The sequence below is a fragment of the Lepidochelys olivacea genome (genome assembly GCF_965140295.1).
Source record: "Lepidochelys olivacea isolate rLepOli2 genome assembly, chromosome: 6".
In the NCBI taxonomy this organism is placed as follows: Eukaryota; Metazoa; Chordata; order Testudines; family Cheloniidae; genus Lepidochelys; species Lepidochelys olivacea.
In genome coordinates, this window is record NC_140416.1 from 82049904 (window position 1) to 82075695 (window position 25792).

Here is a 25792-nt window from a genome sequence, read left to right on the forward strand (position 1 = left end):
ACCACCTCGACGAGCAGCATAGAGCTTTTTGCGACACAGTTAGAGCGATGCAGGATCAGTGGACATACGTCAGTTGGTTATGTCACCTTAATTGGCCTCCAAGGGTCTCTCAAAGTCCATCATGACTGCTCTGGCCAGCAATTTGAACTCTGCTGCCCTGAAGGTACACAGGTATGCGCCCCTCCCCTGTTTAAAGACCCAGGAATTTTTGAAATTCCTCTTCCTGTTTGCTCAGTGTGCATAAGTCATACAGCATCTTCCCAGCTGACGATGCTGGCTTTACCCAGCAGATGCTCTCCCACATGGAGCACACTAGAGCTGTTGGATCTGCTGAGTACATGGGGAGAGAAGCGGCTGTGCAGTCGCAGTTTTACACCAGCCATAGAAATTTCGAAACCTACAGGCTGATTGCTAGTGGCATGCAGCAGAAGGGGCACGAAAGGGACACACAGCAGTGTCATGCTAAAATCAGTGTCATGCAGACATACCAAAAGGCAAGGGAGGCCACCCATCACTCTATAAGGAGCTGCATGCATCCTTGGTGGCAACTCCAGCTACACCACCAAGGCCCCATGGATACTTTGGGGAGACTGGAGGCAGCAGCCAGCGGACTCGAGCCCAATGAGGAAGTGGTGCCGGAGGACAATGTGCAGCACACAGCAAGGTCGTCCAGTGGCGGAGCAAGTCAGGACCTCTTCACCACTCCAGAGAGGTCTAGCCAGTCCTGGCACTCCAGCTCTGCATCCCGTGTGCCAGGAGAGGGGAGCTCCAGTAAGTGCTCATTTTGCTTTGATACTGCACAGTGAGAGGAGATTGAGCTCTCGTGTATTTTGTTATATGGTAGAGGATGGATAAGAGAGAAATTAACAACAGAGCCTCTCCATCTACGCAGTTGGGTCACAGCAGAAAAGTTTGTTAATGTACAGAGGGATGTCCTGGGAATCCTTCATAGAAATCTCTAGGAAGCTTTCCTGTAGGTATTCTGCATTTCTCTGCCAAAGATTCCTTGGGAGACCTGCCTTATTTCTCTCCCTACTATACGAAACTTTGCCGTGCAACCCAGCAATTATTTCTGCAGGGAACAGAGTGGCACACAGGCGAGTAGCATACAGAGCTGGTTTGAAGCCCTATGCATGCAGGAGCTGCACCCTTAGGAGAGAGATATAAGGTTTGATTACTCTAGCCTATGGAAAAGGGCACCAATATTCAGAATAGGCCCCCTAGACACTGAAAGCCCTGGTCTACACTAGGAATTGAGGTCGAATTTAGCAGCGTTAAATCGATTTAACCCTGCACCCGTCCACACGACAAAGCCCTTTTTTTTTACACTTAAAGGGCTCTTAAAATCGATTTCCTTACTCCACACCACAAGGGGCTTATCGCTGAAATCAGCCTTGCCGGGTCGAATTTGGGGTACTGTGGACGCGATTAGATGGTATTGGCCTCCGGGAGCTATCCCAGAGTGCTCCATTGTGACCGCTCTGGACAGCGCTCTCAACTCAGATGCACTGGCCAGATAGACAGGAAAAGGCCCGCGAACTTTTGAATTTCAATTTCCTGTTTGGCCAGCATGGCAAGCTGCAGGTGAGCGCAGAGCTCATCAGCAGAGGTGACCATGCAGAGCTCATCAGCACAGGTGACCATGATGGAGTCCCAGAATCGCAAAAGAGCTCCAGCATGGACTGAACGGGAGGTACGGGATCTGATCGCTGTATGGGGAGAGGAATCTGTGCTATCAGAACTATGTTCCAGTTTTTGAAACACCAAAACATTTGTCAAAATCTCCGAGGGCATGAAGGACAAAGGCCATAACAGAGACCCGAAGCAGTGCCGCGTGAAACTTAAGGAGCTGAGGCAAGCCTACCAGAAAACCAGAGAGGCAAACGGCCGCTCCGGGTCAGAGCCCAAAACATGCCGCTTCTACGATGAGCTGCATGCCATTTTAGCTGGTTCAGCCACCACTACCCCAGCTGTGTTGTTTGACTCCTTCAATGGAGATGGAGGATTTTGGGACGAGGAAGATGATGATGAGGCAGCTGTAGACAGCTCACAGCAAGCAAGCGGAGAAACCATTTTCCCGACAGCCAGGAACTCTTTCTCACCATGGACCTGGAGCCAGTATCCCCCGAACCCACCCAAGGCTGCCTCCCAGACCCGCCAGGTGTAGAAGGGACCTCTGGAGAGTGTACGTTTTAAAATAGTATACATGGTTTAAAAGCAAGCATGTTTAAAGATTAATTTGCCCTGGCATTCACGGCTCTCCTGGATGTACTCCCAAAGCCTTTGCAAAAGGTTTCCGGGGAGGGCAGCCTTATTCCGTCCACCATGGTAGGACACTTTACCATTCCAGGCCAGTAGCACGTACTTGGGAATCATTGTAGAACAAAGCATTGCAGTGTATGTTTGCTGGCATTCAAACAACATCCGTTCTTTATCTCTCTGTGATATCCTCAGGAGAGTGATATCATTCATGGTCACCTGGTTGAAATAGGGTGCTTTTCTTAAGGGGACATTCAGAGGTGCCCGTTCCGGCTGGGCTGTTTTCCTGTGGTTGAACAGAAACGTTCCCTGCTGTTAGCCATGGAGAGGGGGGAGGGGCTAGCCAGGCGGTGCGGGGAGGCAAAATGCAACCTTGGAACGAAAGCACATGTGCTATGATGTAATGTTAACAGCAAGGTTTACTGTGAAAGAGTGTACCCATTGTTCTATAAAATGTGTCTTTTTAAAAACCACTGTCCCCCTTTTGTTTTCTCCACCAGCTGCATGTGTTTCAAGGATCACAGGATCTTCTCCTTCCCAGAGGCCAGTGAAGATTAGAAGGCGAAAAAAACGCACATGCGATTAAATGTTCTCTGAGCTCATGCTGTCCTCCCACACTGAGAGCACAGAGGAATGCGTGGAGGCAGACAACGTCAGAGCGCAAGAAAGCACAAAATGACCGGGAAGAGAGGTGGCGGGCTGAAGAGAGGGCTGAAGCTGAAAGGTGGTGGCAGCATGATGAGAGGAGGCAGGATTCAATGCTGAGGCTGCTGGAGGATCAAACTAATATGCTCCAGCATATGGTTGAGCTGCAAAAAAGGCAGCTGGAGCACAGACCACCGCTACATCCCCTGTGTAACCAACCACCCTCCTCCCCAAGTTCCACAGTCTCCTCACCCAGATGCCCAAGAACGCAGTGGGGGGGGACCTCCGGCCACCCAGCCACTCCACCCCAGAGGACTGCACAAGCAACAGAAGGCTGGCATTCAATAAGTTTTAAAGTTTTAAACTTTTAAAGTGTGGTGTGGCCTTGTCCTTCCCTCCTCCACCACCCCTCCCGGTGCACCTCTCCTCCACCACCCCTCCCGGGCTACCTTGGCAGTTATCCCCCTATTTGTGTGATGAATTAATAAAGAATGCATGAATGTGAAGCAACAATGACTTCACTGCCTGTGCAAGCGATGATCCAAGGGAGGAGAGGAGGGTGGTTAGCTTACAGGGAAGTAGAGTGAACCAAGGGGAAGGGGGGTTTCATCAAGGAGGAACAAACAGAACTTTCACACCGTAGCCTGGCCAGTCATGAAACTTGTTTTCAAAGCTTCTCCGATGCACACCGCGCCCTCCTGTGCTCTTCTAATTGCCCTGGGGTCTGGCTGCACGTAACCAGCGGCCAGGCGATTTGCCTCAACCTCCCACCCCACCATAAACGTCTCCCCCTTACTCCCACAGAGATTGTGGAGTGCACAGCAAGCAGTAATAACAGTGGGAATACTGGTTTTGCTGAGGTCTAAGCGAGTCAGTAAACTGCGCCAGCGCGCCTTTAAACGTCCAAATGCACATTCTACCACCATTCTGCACTTGCTCAGCCTTTAATTGAACAGCTCCTGACTACTGTCCAGGCTGCCTGTGTACGGCTTCATGAGCCATGGCATTAAGGGGTAGGCTGGGTCCCCAAGGATACATATAGGCATTTCAACGTCCCCAACAGTTATTTTCTGGTCTGGGAATAAAGTCCATTCCTGCAGCTTTTGAAAGAGACCAGAATTCCTGAAGATGCGAGCGTCATGTACCTTTCCTGGCCATCCCACGTTGATGTTGGTGAAACGTCCCTTGTGATCCACCAGGGCTTGCAGCACTATTGAAAAGTACCCCTTGCGGTTTATGTACTCGCCGGCTTGGTGCTCCGGTGCCAAGATAGGGATATGGGTTCCGTCTATGGCCCCACCACAGTTAGGGAATCCCATTGCAGCAAAGCCATCCACTATGACCTGCACATTTCCCAGGGTCACTACCCTTGATAGCAGCAGATCTTTGATTGCGTTGGCTACTTGCATCACAGCAGCCCCCACAGTAGATTTGCCCACTCCAAACTGATTCCCAACTGACCGGTAGCTGTCTGGCGTTGCAAGCTTCCACAGGGCTATCGCCACTCGCTTCTCAACTGTGAGGGCTGCTCTCATCTTGGTATTCATGCGCTTCAGGGCAGGGGAAAGCAAGTCACAAAGTTCCATGAAAGTGCCCTTACGCATGACGAAGTTTCGCAGCAACTGGGAATCATCCCAGACCTGCAACACTATGCGGTCCCACCAGTCTGTGCTTGTTTCCCGGGCCCAGAATTGGCGTTCCAGCGCATGAACCTGCCCCATTAGCACCATGATGCCCACATTGTCAGGGCCCGTCCTTTGAGAGAAGTCTGTGTCCATGTCCTCATCACTCTGGTCAACGCACTGACGTCGCCTACTCGCCTGGTTTCGCTTTGCCAGTTCTGGTGCTGCATATACTGCTGGACAACGCACGTGGTGTTTAATGTGCTCCTAATTGCACAAGTGATCTGAGCGGGCTCCATGCTTGCCATGGTATGGCGTCTGCACAGAAAAAAGGGGCGGAACGATTGTCTGCCATTGCTCTGACGGAGGGAGAGGTGACTGACGACATGGCTTACAGGGAATTAAAATCAACAAAGGGAGTGGCTTTACATCAAGGAGAAACAAAAACAACTGTCACACAGAATGGCCCCCTCAAGGATTGAGCTCAAAACCCTGGGTTTACCAGGCCAATGCTCAACCCACTAAGCTATCCCTCCCTCTGGTATTTCAGGCAGGACTGAATCTCCATTAAAGTTTTCAAGGTGCCCCAGACAGACCTCACCAAAATGACTGTCGGCCGTTGATTTCACGGAGGGAGGGAGGAGCAAATGAATACAAAACAAATCTGGTCTATTTCTTGTTTTGATCCACTCCATCTATCTTTTACATCTTTGGCTGGCAGCAGACAGTGCAATAGGACGAGCCATCCTCATCTCCTGCCTGCTCACCGTAAGATGGTACAATAGGACTGCCTGCAGGACTAAAGGAAATGTCCTGGTCGAGTCACTCCTAATTTAGTCTCTGCGCCCATGTCTGCCCAGACGCTCCTGACCAACCTTACCGAGGCGACCAGGAGCACCTTGGACACGATGACTATGGTTTTCAGTCCTATTGCACTGTCTGCTGCCACAAGGCAATGGGTTGCTGCTGGTGCTGTGTAGCAATGCAGTACCATGTCTGCCAGCACCCAGGAGACATACAGTGACAGTGAGCTGAGCAGGCTCCATGTTTGCTGTGGTATGGCGTCTGCAAAGGTAACTCAGGAAAAAAAAGCACAAAACGATTGTCTGCCGTTGCTTTCACAGCGGGAGGGCCTGACGACATGTACCCAGAACCACCTGCGACAATGTTTTTTGCCCCATCAGGCATTGGGATCTCAACCCAGAATTCCAATGGGCGGCGGAGACTGCGGGAACTGTGGGATAGCTACCCACAGTGCAACACTCTGGAAGTCGACGCTAGCCTTGATACTGTGGAAGCACTCCGCCGAGTTAATGCACTTAGAGCATTTTGTGTGGGGACACACACAATCGACTATATAAAAACAATTTCTAAAAAAACGACTTCTATAAATTCAACCTAATTTCGTAGTGCAGACATACCCAAAGTAACCCGCTTTGCAAACCATTCTTTATCCCTTCTTGCCCATTATCCCTTGCCCACCCCCACGAACTCACCATAATTGGGACACGTGCTGACCTCTGTGTTAACCAAGGGACAGTGAGTAAGAGGTGAGTGTAAATTTTGTGATTCATGGCTGGGAATGCATTCACAGTACTGTCTCTGTTCATTGTTTCTTTGGCTTCTGCACATGTGCCCTTGAAGACCCACTCCTCCGAACGAGCAAAGCACCTCCATCAGATAAGGTGACAACCCAGAAGGAGTAAGAAGGATATGTTTCACAAAGTGCTGGAGTCAACAGATGCAGCACATAGCCAAACCAGAGCATGGAGGGAGACAATCAAAGAAAGACTCAGGCTGGATAGCCATGAAAGGCCACAAGGGCAGAAGCAGATGATAAAGTTCCTGAAGGGCCAGACAGATGTTGAAGTCCCTCATTAACCTGCAATCTGAGCACATCTGTGCCCGACTCTCCCTCCAGGCACTACAGAACTCCAGTCCGTGCCCTCCCCAAACTTCCCCACCGCATTCCTCGCGTGTTCCTGGTCCCCCACAGTACTCCGTGCATTCCACACATAGAGACTGATTTTCCAACGAAAGCTGGAGTTACAGAAGTTTGTTTTATCCCATTATTAAAGTTGAATCTTTTAAATAAAATGAGTCTTTATTTGTGACATACATACATCTCTCAAACACAGTGGCTATGGGTAGCAATATTTACTCCTTGCAATTAATGATCAAGAAGCAAGTACTACAGGCAGCAAGTAAACATTGCCTGGCCGAATGCATTACATAAAGATACATTACTGGGAATCAGTGTCAAAATGCTCCTTCAAAGCCTCCCTGATTCAAATAGCCTCCCACTACACGTCTCTAATTGCCTTTGTAACTGGCTGCTCAAAATCAGCAGCCAGCTGCTTGGCCTCAGTGGTCCACCCCTGGGGAAATTTTTCCCCCCTCACTTCACAAATAATATGCAGAGTACAGCAGGCCACAATGACCATCAGAATATTTTCCTCACTGAGATCTAACTGGCCAAAAAGACAGCACCAGAAACCTTTTAACCAGCAAAAGGCATGTTCAGTGGTCATTCAGCACCTGCTGAGCCTGTTAAAGTGCTTCTTGCTGTTGTCTAGACTCCCAGTGTAAGGCTTCATGAACCATGGGAGTAAGAGGCAGGCGGGGTCTCCAAGGATCATTATGGGCATTTCCTTATCCCCCATTAGAATCTTCTGATTTGGAAAGAAAGTCCCAGCATGCAGCTTTTTATACAGTCCAGTGTTTCGAAAGATGCATGCATTATGGATGTTCCCTGACCTCCCTACATTTATGACAGTGAAACAGCCATGGTGATCCACCAGCGCCTGCATGACCATGGAGTAGTAGCCCTTTTGATTGATGTACTCCATCACAAAATGGTTGCAGGCCAAATTTGGGACATGTGTTCCATCTATTGCCCCGCCACAGCTAAGGAATCCCATTGCCTCAAAGCCATGTATTATTTCCTGCACTTTACCAAGAGTCACAGTCCTTCATAGCAGGAGGCAATTAATGGCCCTGCACACTTGCATTACCAAAACCCACGGTGGATTTTTCCGACTCCAAACTGATTTGTGACTGACTGGCAGCAGTCCAGAGTTGCCAGCTTCCACACAGCAATCACCATTCACTTTTCCACAGGGACGGAAGCTCTCATTCTGGTGTCCTTGCACCACAGGGTTAGGGTGAGCTCCGCGCACAGTTCCAGGAAGGTGGCTTTGAGCACTCAAAAGTTCAAAGGCCACTGCTCGTCATCCCACGCATGCATCATGATGCGATCCCATTGCTCAGTGCTTGTTTCCTGATCCCAGTACCAACAGTCCACTATAGCAAGCTGATCGGTGAATGCCAGCAGCAATCTTGAGTTATTTTGTTTCCATGGCAGACAGCAGAACAGACACCACTGATTCACTCTGTTTCGCACCCCATGAAATACTGCAGTACCAGCAACATTGTGTTCATAATGCTCATCACCAGAATGGTCAGCAGCTCAGGATCCATGCTGTCAGGCAGAGACAGTGGGTACGCAGTTTACAAAGGCTGTTGAAAAATGGCACAAAACGAAGTAGGAAGCCCACGGAACGATGGAACGGAAATAACTGCATCACGGGACGGCAAGCACATCTCCATCATTCACCACGATCCGTTCCCAGAACTCCCAGTGGCAAAGGATGACAAGTTGCACAATGGGATAGCTACCCATGATGCAATGCTCTCTGTGTTGCTGCAAGAGCAACAACTGTGGACGCACTCAAGCCAACACAAAGAACACTATGTGGATGTGCTCTACCGATGTTATTAAAGTAACTTATGATCATCGACTTAATACTGTAGTGTGGACATGGCCTAAGTTGCTTAAAGCTTTTTAGACCTGAACTCCTGCCATTCTCCTCCCTGCTCATAGTTAACACTCTTATGGCCAAAAGTCACCTGATGAACAATTTATGGAGCATACTATCCCAATGCCCCATGATAATCTCTTTTCATATTACTAAAATGTTATTTTCTGGTTCCAATAATCACTTACAACTAGCCTTATGAAAATTAAACACCATTTCTGATTCACTTAATTAACTTCAGTTAACTATTCTAATGTTTCTTTTAAACAAAGGGGACATAGTCAAGGTATTTTCAAAAATTGTTTTAATGCCCTCCATTCATATTTTCTGAAAAGCATGAAATTGGAGTCATTTTTCTACCATTATTGCTAGGCTGCTGGGATTAAAAAATACATTTGTTGGAAAAGAGATACGATCTTCACATACAGTAAATAAAGATACAGTAGGTAAAATTTTGGGCCACTTAATCTTTTAGTTATTTTATAATATGGTGCACTATAAGTTAAAACAATTCACCTTAACTGTTCCTGAATTACTAAAGCTATGTCTATACTACAAGCACTATAGCAGCACAGCTGCAGCTATGCTGCCGTAGCAAAGACAGAAGGAGTTTTTCTATCGCTGTAGTAAATCCACCCCCTTGAGAATTCTTCCATCCACCCAAAGGTGTTCATACCAAGGCTTAGGTCAGTTTAACTACATTTCTCAGGGGTGTGAATTTTTCATCTAGCCTGTACACCAGGAAGGAAAATTATGCTGAAGTTTGAACATGTTAATATAAACTGTTTAAGAACAACTTCTCATTTCACTTTAAGCCCTTACTACATACTCAGAAAAATTAATGTCAAAGCATTAACAAACTGACTAAGGGCTGATCTACACTGAAAATTTACATCTGCAAAGCTAAGTCTCTCAGGGGCATGAAAAATCCACACCCTTGACAGATGCAGCAAGGCCAACCTAACTCCAAGTGTAGACAGCACTACTTCTTCCATTAACCTAGCTACCACCTCCCAGAGAGCTGGATTAACTACAGTGACAGGAGAACCCCTCATCGCTGTGGTGAGTGTCTACACTAAAGCGCTGCTGATGTGACTCTATCATTTTAAGTATAGACATAGCCTAGGCAAACAGGTTTGTTCTTCTCAAGTACCTCTCATCTCTTCCTTTTCAGGATGAAAAAATTAATATGATCAGATTTGTGATCAACTAAAATGGTGCATTAGGATGGACAATGTGCATAAAAGTACTAAAACTATTTTTGTAAAAAAAAAACAATATTTTAGTTTTGAATACTCTTAAAAAACCTTCAATTAAATGTGTAAACTTAACTTCAAAAAGATAAATGTCAATTATTTCCTTTTTAAAACAATTTATTGACGTTAACGCTAGCTGTGTTTACAATTACTTCTTTCATCATGTAACTAACTACTTTGGAGACATCCATTCCCCAAATGCCTGAAGTAAGTCCGAAGGGGGAAGTCCTCTAAATTATCCATTATGTTTTCTTTGTCCTACTTTAAACCATATTTACTATTTTCTTTGAATTAATCCAAAGTGAAAATTGATTCTCCTCCTCCTAGAGGAACAATTAGTAATGGAACAAAATTCCAAGAACACTGATGACTTTACAGCTTAATACTGAACTCTTTATTGCCATTCCAACTACAAACAAAGGAAACAAAAAAAACTTAACTCAACAAACACTAAGTTAAACATTAATTTCTGAAAACAGGTATGCCAAGTTTCACAGTTCACGTGTCTTCTATGTTTTAATAGGTTTAGACTAAACTATACAGTTGTAACATTAAGCCACTCAAAATTCTTGGAGCAAAGAAGAGACAGGCACAATGCAATAAAACATGTTATAACTAAGATTACACTGGCTCACCGAAGAATGTGTTTCAACATCTGAGTTTGTGAAATTGCTTAACGCAACGTAGGAAAACTTCAGGGCCTGATTTTGAGAGAGGAAGAGCACCTATAGCACCTATTAGCTTTAAATGGTATAGGTGCTCAGCACATGTGATAATCAAGTCCTCAGTCTACAGTATTTCATAAATGAACAAGACAAATAAAATGAAAGGTTTAGAATACTTACGATGTAGCCGGCATAGTCTTCATTTTCAACGAAGGAATCATGAAGCCAGATAAACTCCTCATGTTGCCGAACAACAGAAAATTCATTTTGTTTAAAATTTGGTAAAGAACTCTGCAAAGAAGGGGGCTTTTTTCAGATTTAAGTATTCAGAAGTTTACACTACTATATCACGTTCTATAATCTTAATGCTGAAAAGTAGTCTACAACTAGAAGAACAGTAAAACCACCTTAAACTCTACTACAAGTAAGCTGCATCCTGAGTAAGTTTATCTTCTAAAGTTTTGTAAGATAAAAGTAATCTATTTTATAGTAGTAACGTCATGAAAAGACAGTACCAATAAACCATCAAATCAAGCAATAAGTTACTTAGAAAATTAAAATGTAAACCTGAGGCAGAACATACTACTATCCTGAAGTATACTGTTCAAGTCTGTAGTGAATAATGGAGAAAACAATGTACACCACACTGAAAAATACAAGTGTGTGTAGAAAGGCCTGCCAATAATTTAACAAAGTAAGTGTGGGAATCACATGGTAAAACAGAGTAATCTATAGAGAATCTCAAGTAAGTTCTCTTAAGTAAGTTATGGTTTTACCTTTTAAATCAACATTTTTTGCATATACAACTTGAATTTTCTTTGTTGATTACTTGAGGCTGACAGTGTCTCTCTCATTTTTTAGTTAATTTATTACTCTTAAACGTCATCCAGATACAAGGCTGGGTTTACCTTGGTATGAACAGTGAATTTCACTTTGTCCCTCTCGCTAAGAGCATCTGAAATATCCACTTGCAGGGCAGCATCAGTCTGGAGATCTACATTTATTGCTCTAAGCTAAACAAAGAACATCAGTTTAGACTTAATAAAAACTAAACGAAAATAGCACTTCATTTCTCATTCAGCATGAGCTGATACTGCACTGATGGGCATCCTTACAACACAACAGATGGAAAGAACAAAACGTAAAAAATAGAGCTAGTGAGAAAACAAATCCAACCCACATTTCTTGCAGTGCACAACCATGCATAGCCATTTCATTTACTATGCTTCCTTGTTTGTGCCCTATTATTAGTATTTGCATTTCTCATTGTATATTGTTTGTTAACTTTCTCACAATTCAAAAAAGCAAAATACATTGTAAATTTTAAAGATTTTGAATTCTAAACAGACAGATGTTTTTTTCCCTAATTTTTACATTATTTTATTATTTACAAACACACAACTCTAAAGAGCATGTAATATGAATGGATAATTTTAAAGGTGCCCTCAAGGGGGAGAGGGGGACAGTTTATGCCTTTTGTTTTTTATGATATTCAAAGGAATGATTTATTTTTAAAAAGTCTTTTCAATTTTTTTTTTATTAAAAACTCTCATCTTGTCTACTTTAGAGAATATGGCTGGCCAGAGATGTGTTAGGATATGTGTAGAGTGGCTCTCATTTGAGGTTTCAATAAGTCAGCCTGAAGATTCTCATAATCTACTAAGAGGAAGTGGATCTAAAGATTCAATTTAGGCCAAATATTTCAATTTTTCAGTTAAGTCTGAACCAACAAAGACAAAATTCACAGTCATGGCAGAAACTGCGGATCAGGTGCTTCACTCGTTCTAAGGAAAAACTAAAGCCGGAAGAACTAGATGGTGGACTTCAGCTTGAGTGCTGTGGCTAACAGCACTCCCTCCACCAACTAAGTCTCTCAGTAGGTGCCAAAAAAAGAAGAGTCTGGGCTCTGAAGACAAGAAGGGGGTGAACGATGGCTGCTGCCTTGCCTCTGGATTGCAGACTCCCCCACCCACAATGGCAAAAAAAATTCTTCCAGGAGTTACTGCTGTTCCTTATCTGATAGTGGAAGAATAAAGAGGTAAGAAGGAGATCAAAGGAGAAGCAGGATCTAAATCGGGGTGGGCAATAATTTTCGCAGGGGGGGGGCCACTCCACGAATTTTGGTAAGTTGCCACAGGCCGCACATTTCTACTATATTAATGGAGGGAGTGCGGGGTCTGGGGGGGGAGTTTGGGTGCAGGAGGGAGCTCCCGGCTGGTGCAGTGTGTTGGGGTGCAGGAGGGAATGAGGGGTATGGGCTCTGGGAGGGAGTTTGGGTGCAGAAGGAGGTTCTGACCTGGGACAGCAGATTGGGGTGCGGGAGGGGGTGCAAGGTGCAGGCTCTGGCCAGGAGGTGCTTACCACAGGCGGCTCCCAGCCAGCAGTGCAGCAGGGCTCAGAAAGGCTCCCTGCCGGCCACAGCCCCATGTTCCTCCCAGAAGCAGCTGCGGCCGACTGCTGCTGGCACGTCTCTGTGTGCCTCTTGGTGGGAGGGGGGAGCGGGTCTCCATGCGTTCCCCATGCCCGCAAGCACTACCCCTGCAGCTCCCATTGGGAGCAGGGGCAGTGCACGGAGCCACCTCCACCCCCGGCCACTTCCAGGAGCAGCATAGGGCCATGGCAGGCAGGCAGCATGCCTGAACACCCCGCTCCCCCGCAGGACTTTTAGCAGCTTGGACTCAGAGATGGCGAGGGGGCAGAGGAGGCCGGACAGAAATGTCAGACGGGCCACATCTGGCCCACGGGCCGTATTTTATCCACCCCTGATCTAAATGCTACTACCCAAGATAGTTGAAGTTGCACTGTGGTTTCTCCAGGAAAACCCAGATTTCCAGGTCACAGTCCCTTCCATCAGTGTGAGGTTGGAAGCCCAATCCCACTGAAGAGAAAACAAAGGGAACTCTGAGATAAGCACTGTATGCCCTTTCAATGGGAGTGGACAATCTAGAGTTATATCTTTAATACACCCTGTAGATCATTCATACAATAAAGACAGGTTTCAGAGTAGCAGCCGTGTTAGTCTGTATTCGCAAAAAGAAAAGGAGGACTTGTGGCACCTTAGAGACTAACCAATTTATTAGAGCATAAGCTTTCGTGAGCTACAGCTCACTTCCTCAGATGCATATCGTGGAAACTGCAGCAGGCTTTATATATACACAGAGAATATGAAACAATACCTATTCCCACCCCACTGTCCTGCTGGTAATAGCTTATCTAAAGTGATTTCCAGCACAAATCCAGGTTTTCTCACCCTCCACCCCCCCACACAAATTCACTCTCCTGCTGGTGATAGCCCATCCAAAGTGACAACTCTTTACACAATGTGCATGACAATCAAGCTGGGCTATTTCCTGCATAAATCCAGGTTCTCACATCCCCCCACCCCCATACACACACAAACTCACTCTCCTGCTGGTAATAGCTCATCCAAACTGACCACTCTTCAAGTTAAAATCCAAGTTAAACCAGAACATCTGGGGGGGGGGGGGTAGGAAAAAACAAGAGGAAACAGGCTACCTTGCATAATGACTTAGCCACTCCAAGTCTCTATTTAAGCCTAAATTAATAGTATCCAATTTGCAAATGAATTCCAATTCAGCAGTTTCTCGCTGGAGTCTGGATTTGAAGTTTTTTTGTTTTAAGATAGCGACCTTCATGTCTGTGATCGCGTGACCAGAGAGATTGAAGTGTTCTCCGACTGGTTTATGAATGTTACAATTCTTGACATCTGATTTGTGTCCATTTATTCTTTTACGTAGAGACTGTCCAGTTTGACCAATGTACATGGCAGAGGGGCATTGCTGGCACATGATGGCATATATCACATTGGTGGATGTGCAGGTGAACGAGCCTCTGATAGTGACAGCCACACTATCAGAGGCTCGTTCACCTGCACATCCACCAATGTGATATATGCCATCATGTGCCAGCAATGCCCCTCTGCCATGTACATTGGTCAAACTGGACAGTCTCTACGTAAAAGAATAAATGGACACAAATCAGATGTCAAGAATTGTAACATTCATAAACCAGTCGGAGAACACTTCAATCTCTCTGGTCACGCGATCACAGACATGAAGGTCGCTATCTTAAAACAAAAAAACTTCAAATCCAGACTCCAGCGAGAAACTGCTGAATTGGAATTCATTTGCAAATTGGATACTATTAATTTAGGCTTAAATAGAGACTTGGAGTGGCTAAGTCATTATGCAAGGTAGCCTGTTTCCTCTTGTTTTTTCCTACCCCCCCCCCCCCCAGATGTTCTGGTTTAACTTGGATTTTAACTTGAAGAGTGGTCAGTTTGGATGAGCTATTACCAGCAGGAGAGTGAGTTTGTGTGTGTATGGGGGTGGGGGGATGTGAGAACCTGGATTTATGCAGGAAATAGCCCAGCTTGATTGTCATGCACATTGTGTAAAGAGTTGTCACTTTGGATGGGCTATCACCAGCAGGAGAGTGAATTTGTGTGGGGGGGTGGAGGGTGAGAAAACCTGGATTTGTGCTGGAAATCACTTTAGATAAGCTATTACCAGCAGGACAGTGGGGTGGGAATAGGTATTGTTTCATATTCTCTGTGTATATATAAAGCCTGCTGCAGTTTCCACGATATGCATCTGAGGAAGTGAGCTGTAGCTCACGAAAGCTTATGCTCTAATAAATTGGTTAGTCTCTAAGGTGCCACAAGTCCTCCTTTTCTTCATACAATAAAGTAATTTGACACAAAATCTCTCCTCTAGTCCCTGCATGTGCAGGACATGTCTTGAATATGCTGGAGTATCTAGAGGACTGGGGCATTAGTATCCTTTTCCTTTAGAGATATAGGTCTCATGAAACTTCTAAAAATTAAAAAAAGAAGATTTATACTTAAGCAAAGCTAATATCTATTTAGAAGTAAGTTTCACCTTGTACAATTTTGCAAAGCACAGGAGACTTGATTAAATAGTATTTATCACTGCTGTAAATTCATGTTGAAGTCTGAATCAGAGTTCTCATTCACAGTTTCAGTTCCTTAATTATTGCAAGGAACAAACAAGCACCCAAACATTTTAAGAGTATGAAGATAATGATGCCTTTGAAACCTTCTCACGCATCATTATCTAATTATACCACCAATTATTTTTAGTTACTTGCAGTTTTATATTTGTGATATTCATTTTTGGCTATACACAATTGGCTATTTTGTTTTTGTAGTTTCTACTGAAGTGTAAGGTTTTGTAGCAAAACATCCTTTCATACCATACCCACAGAGCAGCTTTTTCATAGAAAACTATAAAGACTGCAAGTCAAGTGGCAAAGCCCAAATTTCAAAATAGTTATGAAAATATTATCTCATGTTGTGTAACTACCAACTCTGTAGCATGTAAAAACAAATGTATAATTTTCTATGGAAGTCTCCTTAATGCCATTAATAGTTAATTTGTAGTACAGTGGATAAAAGACAAGTTTGGATTATTCAAATAAGACTTCTGTAAACTGACTTTCATGAGGACAGAACGAAGAAAAATCTGTTTTGTATAGTTTAATGCCAGAAGGGACCATCAGATTATCTATTTTAATCTGATCTCCTGCATATTACAAGTCATTAAATTTCACCCAGATACTCATATTTTGAGTCCAATGACTTTAGCTGAACTAAATTTAGTTCTCAGGAGACTAAACTGCTGTGTGCTATAGGCAGAGAACAAGAGAGACCAAGGGTGTGTCTTCACTACGGGGGTAAATCGACCTAAATTACGCTACTCCAGCTATGTGAATAATGTAGCTGGAGTCGACGTAGCTTAGGTCATCTTACCCTGGTGTCTTCACTGCGCTGATGAGAGATGCTCTCCAGGGGTCAACCGGAAAGCACTCTGCCATTGATTTAGCGGGTCTTCTCTAGACCTGCTAAATCGCCCTGAGGTGCCACCAATCTCTGAGGTCTCTGCAATGGCAGGGAATTGATTAGGCAAGACATGCCCAGATGATCCTAGCAGATGATCTACACCCCATCCTATGACAAAGGCAGGAAAAAAAGCCAATGTCCCTGCCAATCTGTACTAACTTGCTTTGTTTTCTTTCACCATCTTTCCAAAGAGCCACACAAAACCAAAAATGGTGCAGTGTAGACTTCTAAGGTTCAGTACAATAGTGCTTTATACAATGCTTGGAATATCAAAGCTATTTTACTTTTATATTTTTTCCACTATATTAATGTTAAATGTAACTTTCTGAACACAAGCCACTATTTTAAGGACAAAAGTAAATAGGACAATTGCAAACAATAAGTAAGAACACACTGTTGTGATGGATGGCTTGCCCAACAGATAAAAATGTAGTTCCTCTATAAACCTTGGAGAGTTTAACAATATATTAAGTTATGCTACATTGCTTGCCTGGCAACAGGACCATTTATATTTGCAAAGGTAATGAAGCATTCTATAAATGGTATGAAAGACAATCAGAAAGCTGAAGGAACTTTGTGAGCCACTGTGCAACAAGAATACATTCTTTGTATTTTTGGGTATTGACTCAAAACCAATGCTGTCATGCCACAATAGTGAAGAAATTGCCCTACTCTATACATCACTACTTGAAAAAAAAAAATGACTATCAACAGAAGGCTTATTGATAGAGGGGAGAAGGAGAAAGAAAAACCTGGGATACACTGCAGACTTTCATAGAGATGCTGAAAGTCTAAACCAACAGGTTGTGAAAAGCACTGGCAGCCTGATTTTAGGTGGGCATGCAATTATGCCAAGTTGTACATAATGTTTCTATACTTCAATTCATACTTTATGGCCACCAAGTAGACGTTCTTGTAAAGCAAAGTCAGTTAGAGAATCGCAAAAATAAAAGCTATTTTCTCTACTTTGAACACAAAAAAATCCAGCTTTTATTTAAAGTAACTGGAAGCTGAAAATAAGAGTAACTGCTTTTGGGGCACCTCAGAGAGAAGGAACCTGACCTCAGAAGAGGTTGGGTCAAGAGCAAAGTATCATCTTGGGCTCTCTCTCAAGGGCAAAGTAGGTTTCAAACACTACTGTGAGAAAGCTGGCACACCCTAGTCAAACTACTTGTGGAATGCCAGTTCTTGTTATTTCAAACCATTTACAGTAACATCTACCCACGCATTGTTAAAAAATTAAGAGTGCTGTTGACATGACAATGTCTGAACTCTAGAGAGAGAAGGGGGTCGAGATACACAGTAAGGAAGTCAATTAACCTAATCAAAGGCTGGTGTATAGTCCTTCACTACAGAGCGTGGGATGACCTGTGCAAACACAGGAGGGTGATCCACAAAAAAAAAAAAAGTCCAGGGAAATACCAACTTACAAAAGAGCACTTGTTTTTACTATTGCCACAGAAAAGAGCTGCTATGGTTTTTAAGACTCAAATAGCCGAATCTGAGGCCAGGTCTACACTACACTACAGACCTATCTCTCTATAACTATGTCACTCGGGGTATGAAAAATCCACATCCTTGAGCAACGTCGTTATACCAACCTAACCCTCCATGTAGACAGCGCTATGTCAATAGGAGAGCTTCGCCCATCGACATAGCTACCGCCTCTCGGGGAGGTGGATTAACTACACCAATAGGAGAAGCTCTCCCGTTGGCATAGGAGTGTCTTCACTAAAACGCTACAGCACTGCAGTTGCACCACTGTAGTGCTCTATGTGATGACAAGCCCTTCAGAACAGCTTGCCTGTGCTCCTTTCATTTATGATCACATTATGATCAACTACCAAGAATCTGCAAAGAGGCCTGGTAGTTAATGCTGGGGATTTAGATTCAGAATAAATAAGCAATGAAAAATGGGGTCTGAAAGTAACATCAGCAGAAAAGTTAAGGGAAGGGATGGTGATTATGTTGTTCTCTAATAAATATTTGGCACTGGATGCGAAAGGAAAAGAAAGAAGAGAGGCTCCTACTGGCCGCTTCAAAAGGTATCCTGGAAGAGCTGCTTAATCAAGACCAGGGGTTTCAAACACGCAGCCCCGAGGAGTTACTTCCTGCAGTCCGCCTTAGGCGCCGACTCCACCAGCAGCCAAGATCCCCTCACCCCCTGCCGCCCGCATCCCTGCTCCTCCTGTCACCAAACAGCTGTTTGGCGGCGCTTAGGACTTTCCAGGAGGGAGGGGGGAGGAGCGGGGATGCGGCACGCTCAGGGGAGTAGACAGAGAAGAGGCAGGGATTTGGGGAAGGGGTTGGAGAAGGGAGGGGCAGAGAAGGGGTGGGAAGAGGCAGAGCAGGGAAGATGTTGTTAGCTGGATCAGCAAAACATAACCCACCTCTGGCCCTGCTGCTGCCAGCTCCCACACAGATGCTCTGGGGAGGAGGGCAGGCAGGCTCTCCGAGCTGCTGTTTAAGGCAGTGTTTACAGTCACTCTCACTCTGGGGGTGGGGATGTCTGCTGCGTGCATTTCAATGAGCCGTTTCCACAGTTCGCTGAAGTTTACCCAAGTCAAACTGCCCAAGCTCGACAAACAGCCTTGCAGGTCCTCACTCCGGACCAAGCCATTGAGTTTGCTCTTCCTGCATCCCCAATCCTCCCCTCCAGCTATACCCCGACTCACACCAACCCTCGGCCAGCCCCTTCACCACTCTTCAAACCTCCCAAACACACCCACCATTGAAATCCATCCCCATTGAGCCCATGCACAGCGTGAAATGCTGGGGGAGAAGAGAGCCGGGAAAGCAGCAGCAGCAGCCAGTCACTGGGAAAAGCCCTTTTCCTTTAACACTGGGAGGGAGGGAAAGGGAAGGCGAATCAGAGAGAAATATCACGGGGGGGGGGGAGGGAAGGGAAGGGAACAGGGATCTTGGATTTTCCAGTTTACAAAAGCCAAGCCTGTTCCCCCACGCCTCTCACCCTCAACAACACCTGGGTGGGAAAAAAAATCCCCGAACCTCCTAGGGGACACGGACACTTCAACACAGGTGCTGACTGCTGAGTAAATTCACTCAATAGAGTCCTACAACTCCCAGCATGCTCTACTTCACCTTGCACCGAGCTGCCGCCTTAGAGACGGAGCAAGGCACGCTGTGAGTAGTTGGGAAGAATGTTTGTTAAAAGCAGCAAAGTATTTTGTATGAATAGTTACTTTAAAAAGTTCCCGCCATTACAGCTATGTTGATAGACTATTAGTGTAGATCAGGGGTTGGCAACCTATGGCATGCGTGCCAAAGACGGCACGCATGCCGATTTTTAATGGCATGCTGCTGCCTGCCGGGTCCCAGCCGCCGGCCCCGCTCATCCCGCTGCCGAACCCAGGCCGGCTGAGCGGGGCCGGGGCGAGGCCCCCAGCAGGCAGCAGCGTGCCATTAAAAATCCTGCCTGCCCCCTTCCCCCCGCTGGGGCAGGGTGAAGAAGCTTGGTCCTGCCAGCTGCTGCTGCAGGGCAGGCAAGGTCCCCTCTCCCACGCCTCTTCCTCCAGCGTGCTGGGTTCCTGCCCCTCCTCCTCTCCCTCCCGCCGACCAGCTGATGGCCCTTGCCAGGTAGGGGGAGAAGTGGAGCCAGAGCATGCTTCCTGTTCCAGGGAGGAGGCGGAGAAGAGGTGGGGTTCCAGACCTTGGGGAAGGGGGGTGGAATCAGGGCATATCCCCTCCAGCCCCCTGCCGTGAGCTGCTCTGGGCAGGGAGCACCCCCAGGACACTAGCCCACACCCACACCCCAGGCCCTCTGCCCTGACCCCTACATCCCCCTCTCACACCCCCCAGCCTCCTGCCCTGACCCCCACAAACCCCAGCCTCCTGCCCTGACCCTGCACCCCTCCGACAACCCCAGCCCTGACTGCAGCACCCCCCCACACATACCCATCCCCCCCGCACCCTATGCCCTGACTCTTGCACCCCCCACATTCCCACCCCCACCCCGATCACCAAACAGGAGCTACTATACTGCCCTCCTACCCCTACATTCCCACCTGCACCCCTCGCACCAAATGGGAGATGCACTCCACACCCAAACCTCCTGCCTCAACCCTGAGCCCCCTCCCTCATTCTAGCTCCTGGCCAGACCCTACACCCCAACCTGATCCTTCACCCCCAGCTCTGTGCTCAGTGCACTCCCACCCTCAGCTCAGTGCAGAGAGAGAGGAAGAGAATGGGCTAGAACCAGGGAGAAGGTAGGTATCCACTCTATGTGGGCAGAGCCGGGATCCCAGACCGGCAGCGGGCTGAGCGGGGCTGACAGCTGGGACCCTGGCTGGCAGGAGCCGGCGGATGGAACCCCAGACTGGCAGCGGGCTGAGTGGCAGAGGGCTGAGCCACTAAGCCCACTGCCGGTCTGGGGTCCCGGCCGCTGGCCCTGCTCAGCCCGCTGCCGGCCCCTTGCCAGCCGGGGTCCCGGCTGCAGGCCCCACTCAGCCAGCTGCTGGCCTAGGTGAACGGAACCCCAGGCTGGCAGCAGGCTAGCAGCATAAGATCAACAAGTTAATTTAATTTTAAATGAAGCTTCTTAAACATTTTGAAAACCTTGTTTACTTTACATACGACAATAGTTTAGTTATATAATATATAGACAGAGACCTTCTAAAAAAACATTAAAATGGATTACTGGCAAGCGAAACCTTAAATGAAAGTGAATAAATGACGCGTCTGCACACCACTTCTGAAACGTTGCTGACCCCTGGTGTATATCATCATGAGTGTTACTGACCACATAAGGAATAGTTTCAGGTATTTATATTTTATTAAAACCCCTCTTCACATTACAGTTTTAAAAAAGTTAATACATTGACTTTTAATAGTATACTATATTAATCTTCACTTTTTACTACACTTTTGTATCGTTGTATGAAAAGGTTTCAGCGATGAGGCCGTCGGGGCCAATATACTAGTCCTCATGTGGCCCTCATGATGATTTGAGTTTGAGATCCCTGGTCAAGACCCTTGACTAACACATTTTTAAAGGCATTAAATGAGACCGTACTATGAATATGTTACTACAGGAGCTTGTAGCAGTAGTGGGAGGGAAAATATAGAATTTTCTAAATAAGATCAGACTACTGGTATACAAAGGCCTGCAACTATGGCCATTATCTAATACTTCACAGAAGGGCAACCTATTTATTTCTAGAAATATCACACACATTCACTCTCTCTCTCACTTCTGCAGTGGGGTCCTGCCCTGCCAGTGGCATTGTAAGTGCTCACTGATCATTCTCCCCAGCGTCCCTCTCTTATTTACTCTGCATTTTTCAGTAGGAATACTAAAAAGACTCTACAATACACTTGCCAAACAGTGCAAGTCCACAAGAGTAATAGTCCTTCCTGACCTCTTGTTAATTGCATTTTAGCTTCATGACCAAAACCAATTAAATCTTAACATGTATGCCTACATACCGTTATTGGTCAAAATTACCTGTCCCCCTTTAAAAATCCAGCTACGGTACCTAACTTTATGCCAGATGTGTCAAATATATGATTTGCATGATATATTTTTGTGGTCTACATGGCATTTTCAGAAACTTAGCTTTCATTTTAAGAAGTTCCTAATTTTTATGGGGTTGTCTATATTAGCTATCACATGCTAGCTAACCCCAAGCCAAGCATGACTTTTCCTCCCTCAATCTAGCTGGTCAAGGTCAATTCTTCCTAAGAGACTGACTTAAGCCAAAACAATATGGACAATGGTTACACCAGTTTAAGTGCATCTGCATTTTTCAATCAATCTAGTTAAACTGGTACATTTTTCGAACACAGAGAAGGTCCAGACAGGGAAGAAGAAGAGAAACAAAGGGCAGAAATAGGTCCAAGCCCAATGGTTAGAATATTTTCTAACTGATACTGAACACAAAAATGAGGTACCAAACTAAAAGTAAATGATTAAATAACAAAAATTCTGTTACTAAAAGTCCTAGTTGCACACATACTGTGGCACAAGCCTCCCATTGTTATCAGTGGGAGGTATGCTATAAACTGAAAAGAGAAGATAGCGTTAATATATTACCTAGGCCCTGGCCTATAATTAAAGATGGAATTCAGTGCTCTCCACCAAATCTGTCACCCCTGCTCAATGCAATAGAAGATTTAAGAAGCACATGTAGGAGAGAAAAAAAGATCTGAGTGGGAACTATACAGATGCAAAATATGAATCTCCTAAAATACAAATGAACCTGGATTAAACTACTTTTTACAAAAGCTATTTAAAAAAACACTTGAGTGGAGGGATTAGGGGAATATAAACAACAAGGTAAAGTATACTTGTTAAGCCGCGTTGTTTCTATCCTGAGAGGAGAAGAATCCCAAACCATAATAGCATTTAAAAACCATCAAAACAAATCAGTGTCGGTAACGGCATTTAGATACCCGGACCGTTATGGAGGCGAGGAGTTATGACCCAGGGAACACAACTGGAACTAAGATTCAGGTAAAATGCACACACAAGCCCAAGAGAAAAACGCCGCCACCACCACCACACCCCCCACCCCCGCGTGCCCCAGTGTGAGGGGCCCAGGAACTCGCAGATCAGACCCCACAACCCAGACACAGGGGCCCCGGATCCTGCAAAACAGAACCGCCCCCGCCCCGCCAGGGACCCTCAGGACAGAGCCGCAGCCCTCCTCCCGGGTGCCAGGCGCCGGCACGGCAGGGCAGGGCCCGGTCCCTAGCTGCCAGCGGCCTGGGAGCCCCCGGGGCAGATGCACTTACTCCTCTGTCCTCTTCGGAGAGGAAATCTGGGCCATCGTCCGAGCCTTCCTGCGCCGGGGGGAGACAAAGCGCACAGGTTAGTGACCCGGCCACACGCCCCTCCCGCCCGACTCCCAGCGGCGCCCGCAGTCGCCCAGACACCCACCATCATGGCTGCTCCCCGCGCTCCCTCCCTCCGCAAGCGCAGGCCCAGCCCGCCGGGCAGCCCGGAGCCGAGGGGAGGGGCCGGGCGGAGCTAAAGCGGGAGGCGGAGGCTGTTGCTGAGCCAGTGCGCTCCTCGGTCGGCCCTTCTGGGCGGGCCCGCAGCTCCCGCAGAGAGCAGCAGGGGCGCCGAGGGAGCCCTGAGGCGAGGCTGGCGCCCACGCTGCAGGGGCAGGGTGTAGGGAGCGCTGAGGCGAGGTGAGGGCCTCCATAGCTGGATAGGTGGCACTCCTGCACCCTTACTGCTAACAATGGGTTTCAGAGTAGCAGCCCTGTTAGTCTGTATTTGCAAAAAGAAAAGGAGGACTTGTGGCACCTTAGAGACTAACCAATTTATTTGAGCATAAGCTTTCCTGAGCTACAGCTCACCTTATCAAATGAAGTGAGCTGTAGCTCACGAAAGCTTATGCTCAAATAAATTGGTTAGTCTCTAAGGTGCCACAAGTCCTCCTTTTCTTTTTGCAAATACAGACTAACATGACTGCTACTCTGAAAAGAGTCCTGTGACACCTGATAGACTAACAAAGTATTGGTGCATATGCTTTTGTGGGTGAATACCCACTTCGTCAGATGCATGGAACAGAGTATTTCAGCACCAGTGACAAATATAGAGGTGAAATAAACTTTCTGTTCTTACTTGAGATACCCCATTTTATGCATCCCAGGATTGTATTAGGTGTTTTGGCCACAGCATCACACTGGGACCTCTTGGTCAGGTGATAGTGCACCACAAACCCCCAAATCTTTTTTGGAGTCACTGCTTCTTAGGATAGCATCCCCCATCCTGTAAATATGGCCTACATTCTTTGTTCTTTGGGTTAGGCTCTCCCCCCACCCCGAGTCTTCTTTTCTCAAGATTAAACATGCCCAGTTTGTTTAACCTTTCCTCATAGGTCAAGTTTTCTAAACCTTCGATCATTTTTGTCCCTCTGGACTCTCTCCAATTGGCCACATTTTTCCAAATTACTCCAGTACTACCAAATTGGACACAGTACTCCATTTGAGCCCCCACCAGCGCCAAGTAGAGTTGGCCAACTATCTAGAATGTCTTACATACACCACTGGACTTCCACCCAGGGAGCTAATATTTAACCAAAAACTCCCACCTGCAGGCGCCAGCTTCCTCTGGGGTCCGAGGGTACTCAACCCCCCGCTCAGCCCCCAGGCCCTGCCCCAAACCCACGCCACCTCTTCCGACCTATTCTATGGACATCTTACATGACATCTTTTAGATACAAATTATGAAATTAGTGAGTTGGGGTACACTGACCTGGTCAGGCCAGCTGAAACTCACTACCAGATACTGGTAAGCCCCTTTCCCTCTTGCCCTGGGATGCTGTAGGGCAGTGGTTCTCAAAGCCAGTCTGCCACTTGTTCAGGGAAAGCCCCTGGTGCGCCGGACCGGTTTGTTTACCTGCCGTGTCCGCAGCTTCGACCGATCACGGCTCCCACTGGTCGCGGTTCGCCGCTCCAGGCCAATGGGGGCTGGGAGAAGGGCGGCCAGCACGTCCTTTGGCCCACGCCGCTTCCTGCAGCCCGCATTGTTCCTTCCCTGAACAAGCAGCGGACCGGCTTTGAGAACCACTGCTGCAGAGTTATACCAACCCCTCAGCCCCCACATTATTTTTGCCCCCCAAAACATACATCAGCACCTTGCTCTTCATCCCACTCCCAGGCATGGGTGACAGATGCAAAGTTCTCCCCCTTTCCATGTCTGGTATTCCAAGATGGATGAGGGAGGAACAGAAAGCAGCCTGACCCATTTTTCAGAAGAAAGGAGGGAGGGAGCAGAGTTGCCAGGCTCTTTCTGTTCCCTCTAGCCACCCTTGTGAAAATGACGTCAGCTCCTTCCTTTTCTCCCATCCCTACCCAAAAACTCCTGCCAGGAGAGCTCTGCCTGCATTGTGCAGCAGTTCTGATTGGCTGCTCTTCCCCAGAAGGTGAGGAAATGGGAAAAGCAGCAGCCTGTGACAATCAGACAGACAGCCTGTCCATTAGCCTGCCCCTGCCATAATACACTTGTGTTGGGTGTTGGACATTTTAGGTAGGGTGACCATATTTCCCTAAACTGAAAATGGAACACTGGGTAAGAGATGGTCAGTGCTCTGGGGAGGTTACTTACAGTACACACACAAAAAATAAGGTAGTTTAATATATTTTATATATACAGTAAAAGATTTGTTATCTGGCATCTTGTGGGAATGGGAGGTGGGGGGTGCCAGTTAGTCAAATATTCTGGTTTACTAAGAGTTATACTTACCAACAGAATACCAATTTTCAAAGAATTAGAATAAAACAAAATGAATAAAGTATAAAATAGAGGTACTCAACAATCCAGTAGCAGTACTGCACTGCAGAGTGGTTGGTTTCTTGAAGCACTTAGGTGTATACAGGTAAAGTTTTCTATACAGTAGGTTATCTTATGACACTACATATCACTATGGGCAGCGCATGACGTACACCCAGATCACTAAAAATACACTTAACAGTAAAACTATACTGAACATAATTTAATCTTTCTTTGATGATTCAGAAGGCATTTCACAATCTTGCAGGTCTCAGGGTCATCATTATCAACATCAATTATTGTAGCTGTAGAAGGTGTAGGAGATTGGTCTGAATCTGTACTGACCCTATGACACACCCTGGAAGCTGCTTTTTTGAATAAATTCCTGATGTCAGCTTGCTTAAT

At 46.3% G+C, this 25792-nt stretch overlaps 1 protein-coding gene across 1 annotated transcript in view; it reads right to left on the reverse strand.

Moving 5' to 3' along the window:
• Positions 1–23176, reverse strand: part of SNX6 (sorting nexin 6) — a 55995-nt gene extending 32819 nt beyond the window's left edge. Inside the window, exons 1-4 of the mRNA XM_084632763.1 lie at positions 23045–23176; positions 22900–22947; positions 11174–11278; positions 10446–10556 (exon numbers count right to left, since the gene is read on the reverse strand). Coding sequence (XP_084488889.1) covers positions 10446–10556; positions 11174–11278; positions 22900–22947; positions 23045–23050 — 270 coding nt within the window. The 5' untranslated portion in view covers positions 23051–23176. The remainder of the gene's footprint in view (positions 1–10445; positions 10557–11173; positions 11279–22899; positions 22948–23044) is intronic.
• Between the last annotated feature and the right edge of the window lie 2616 nt (positions 23177–25792).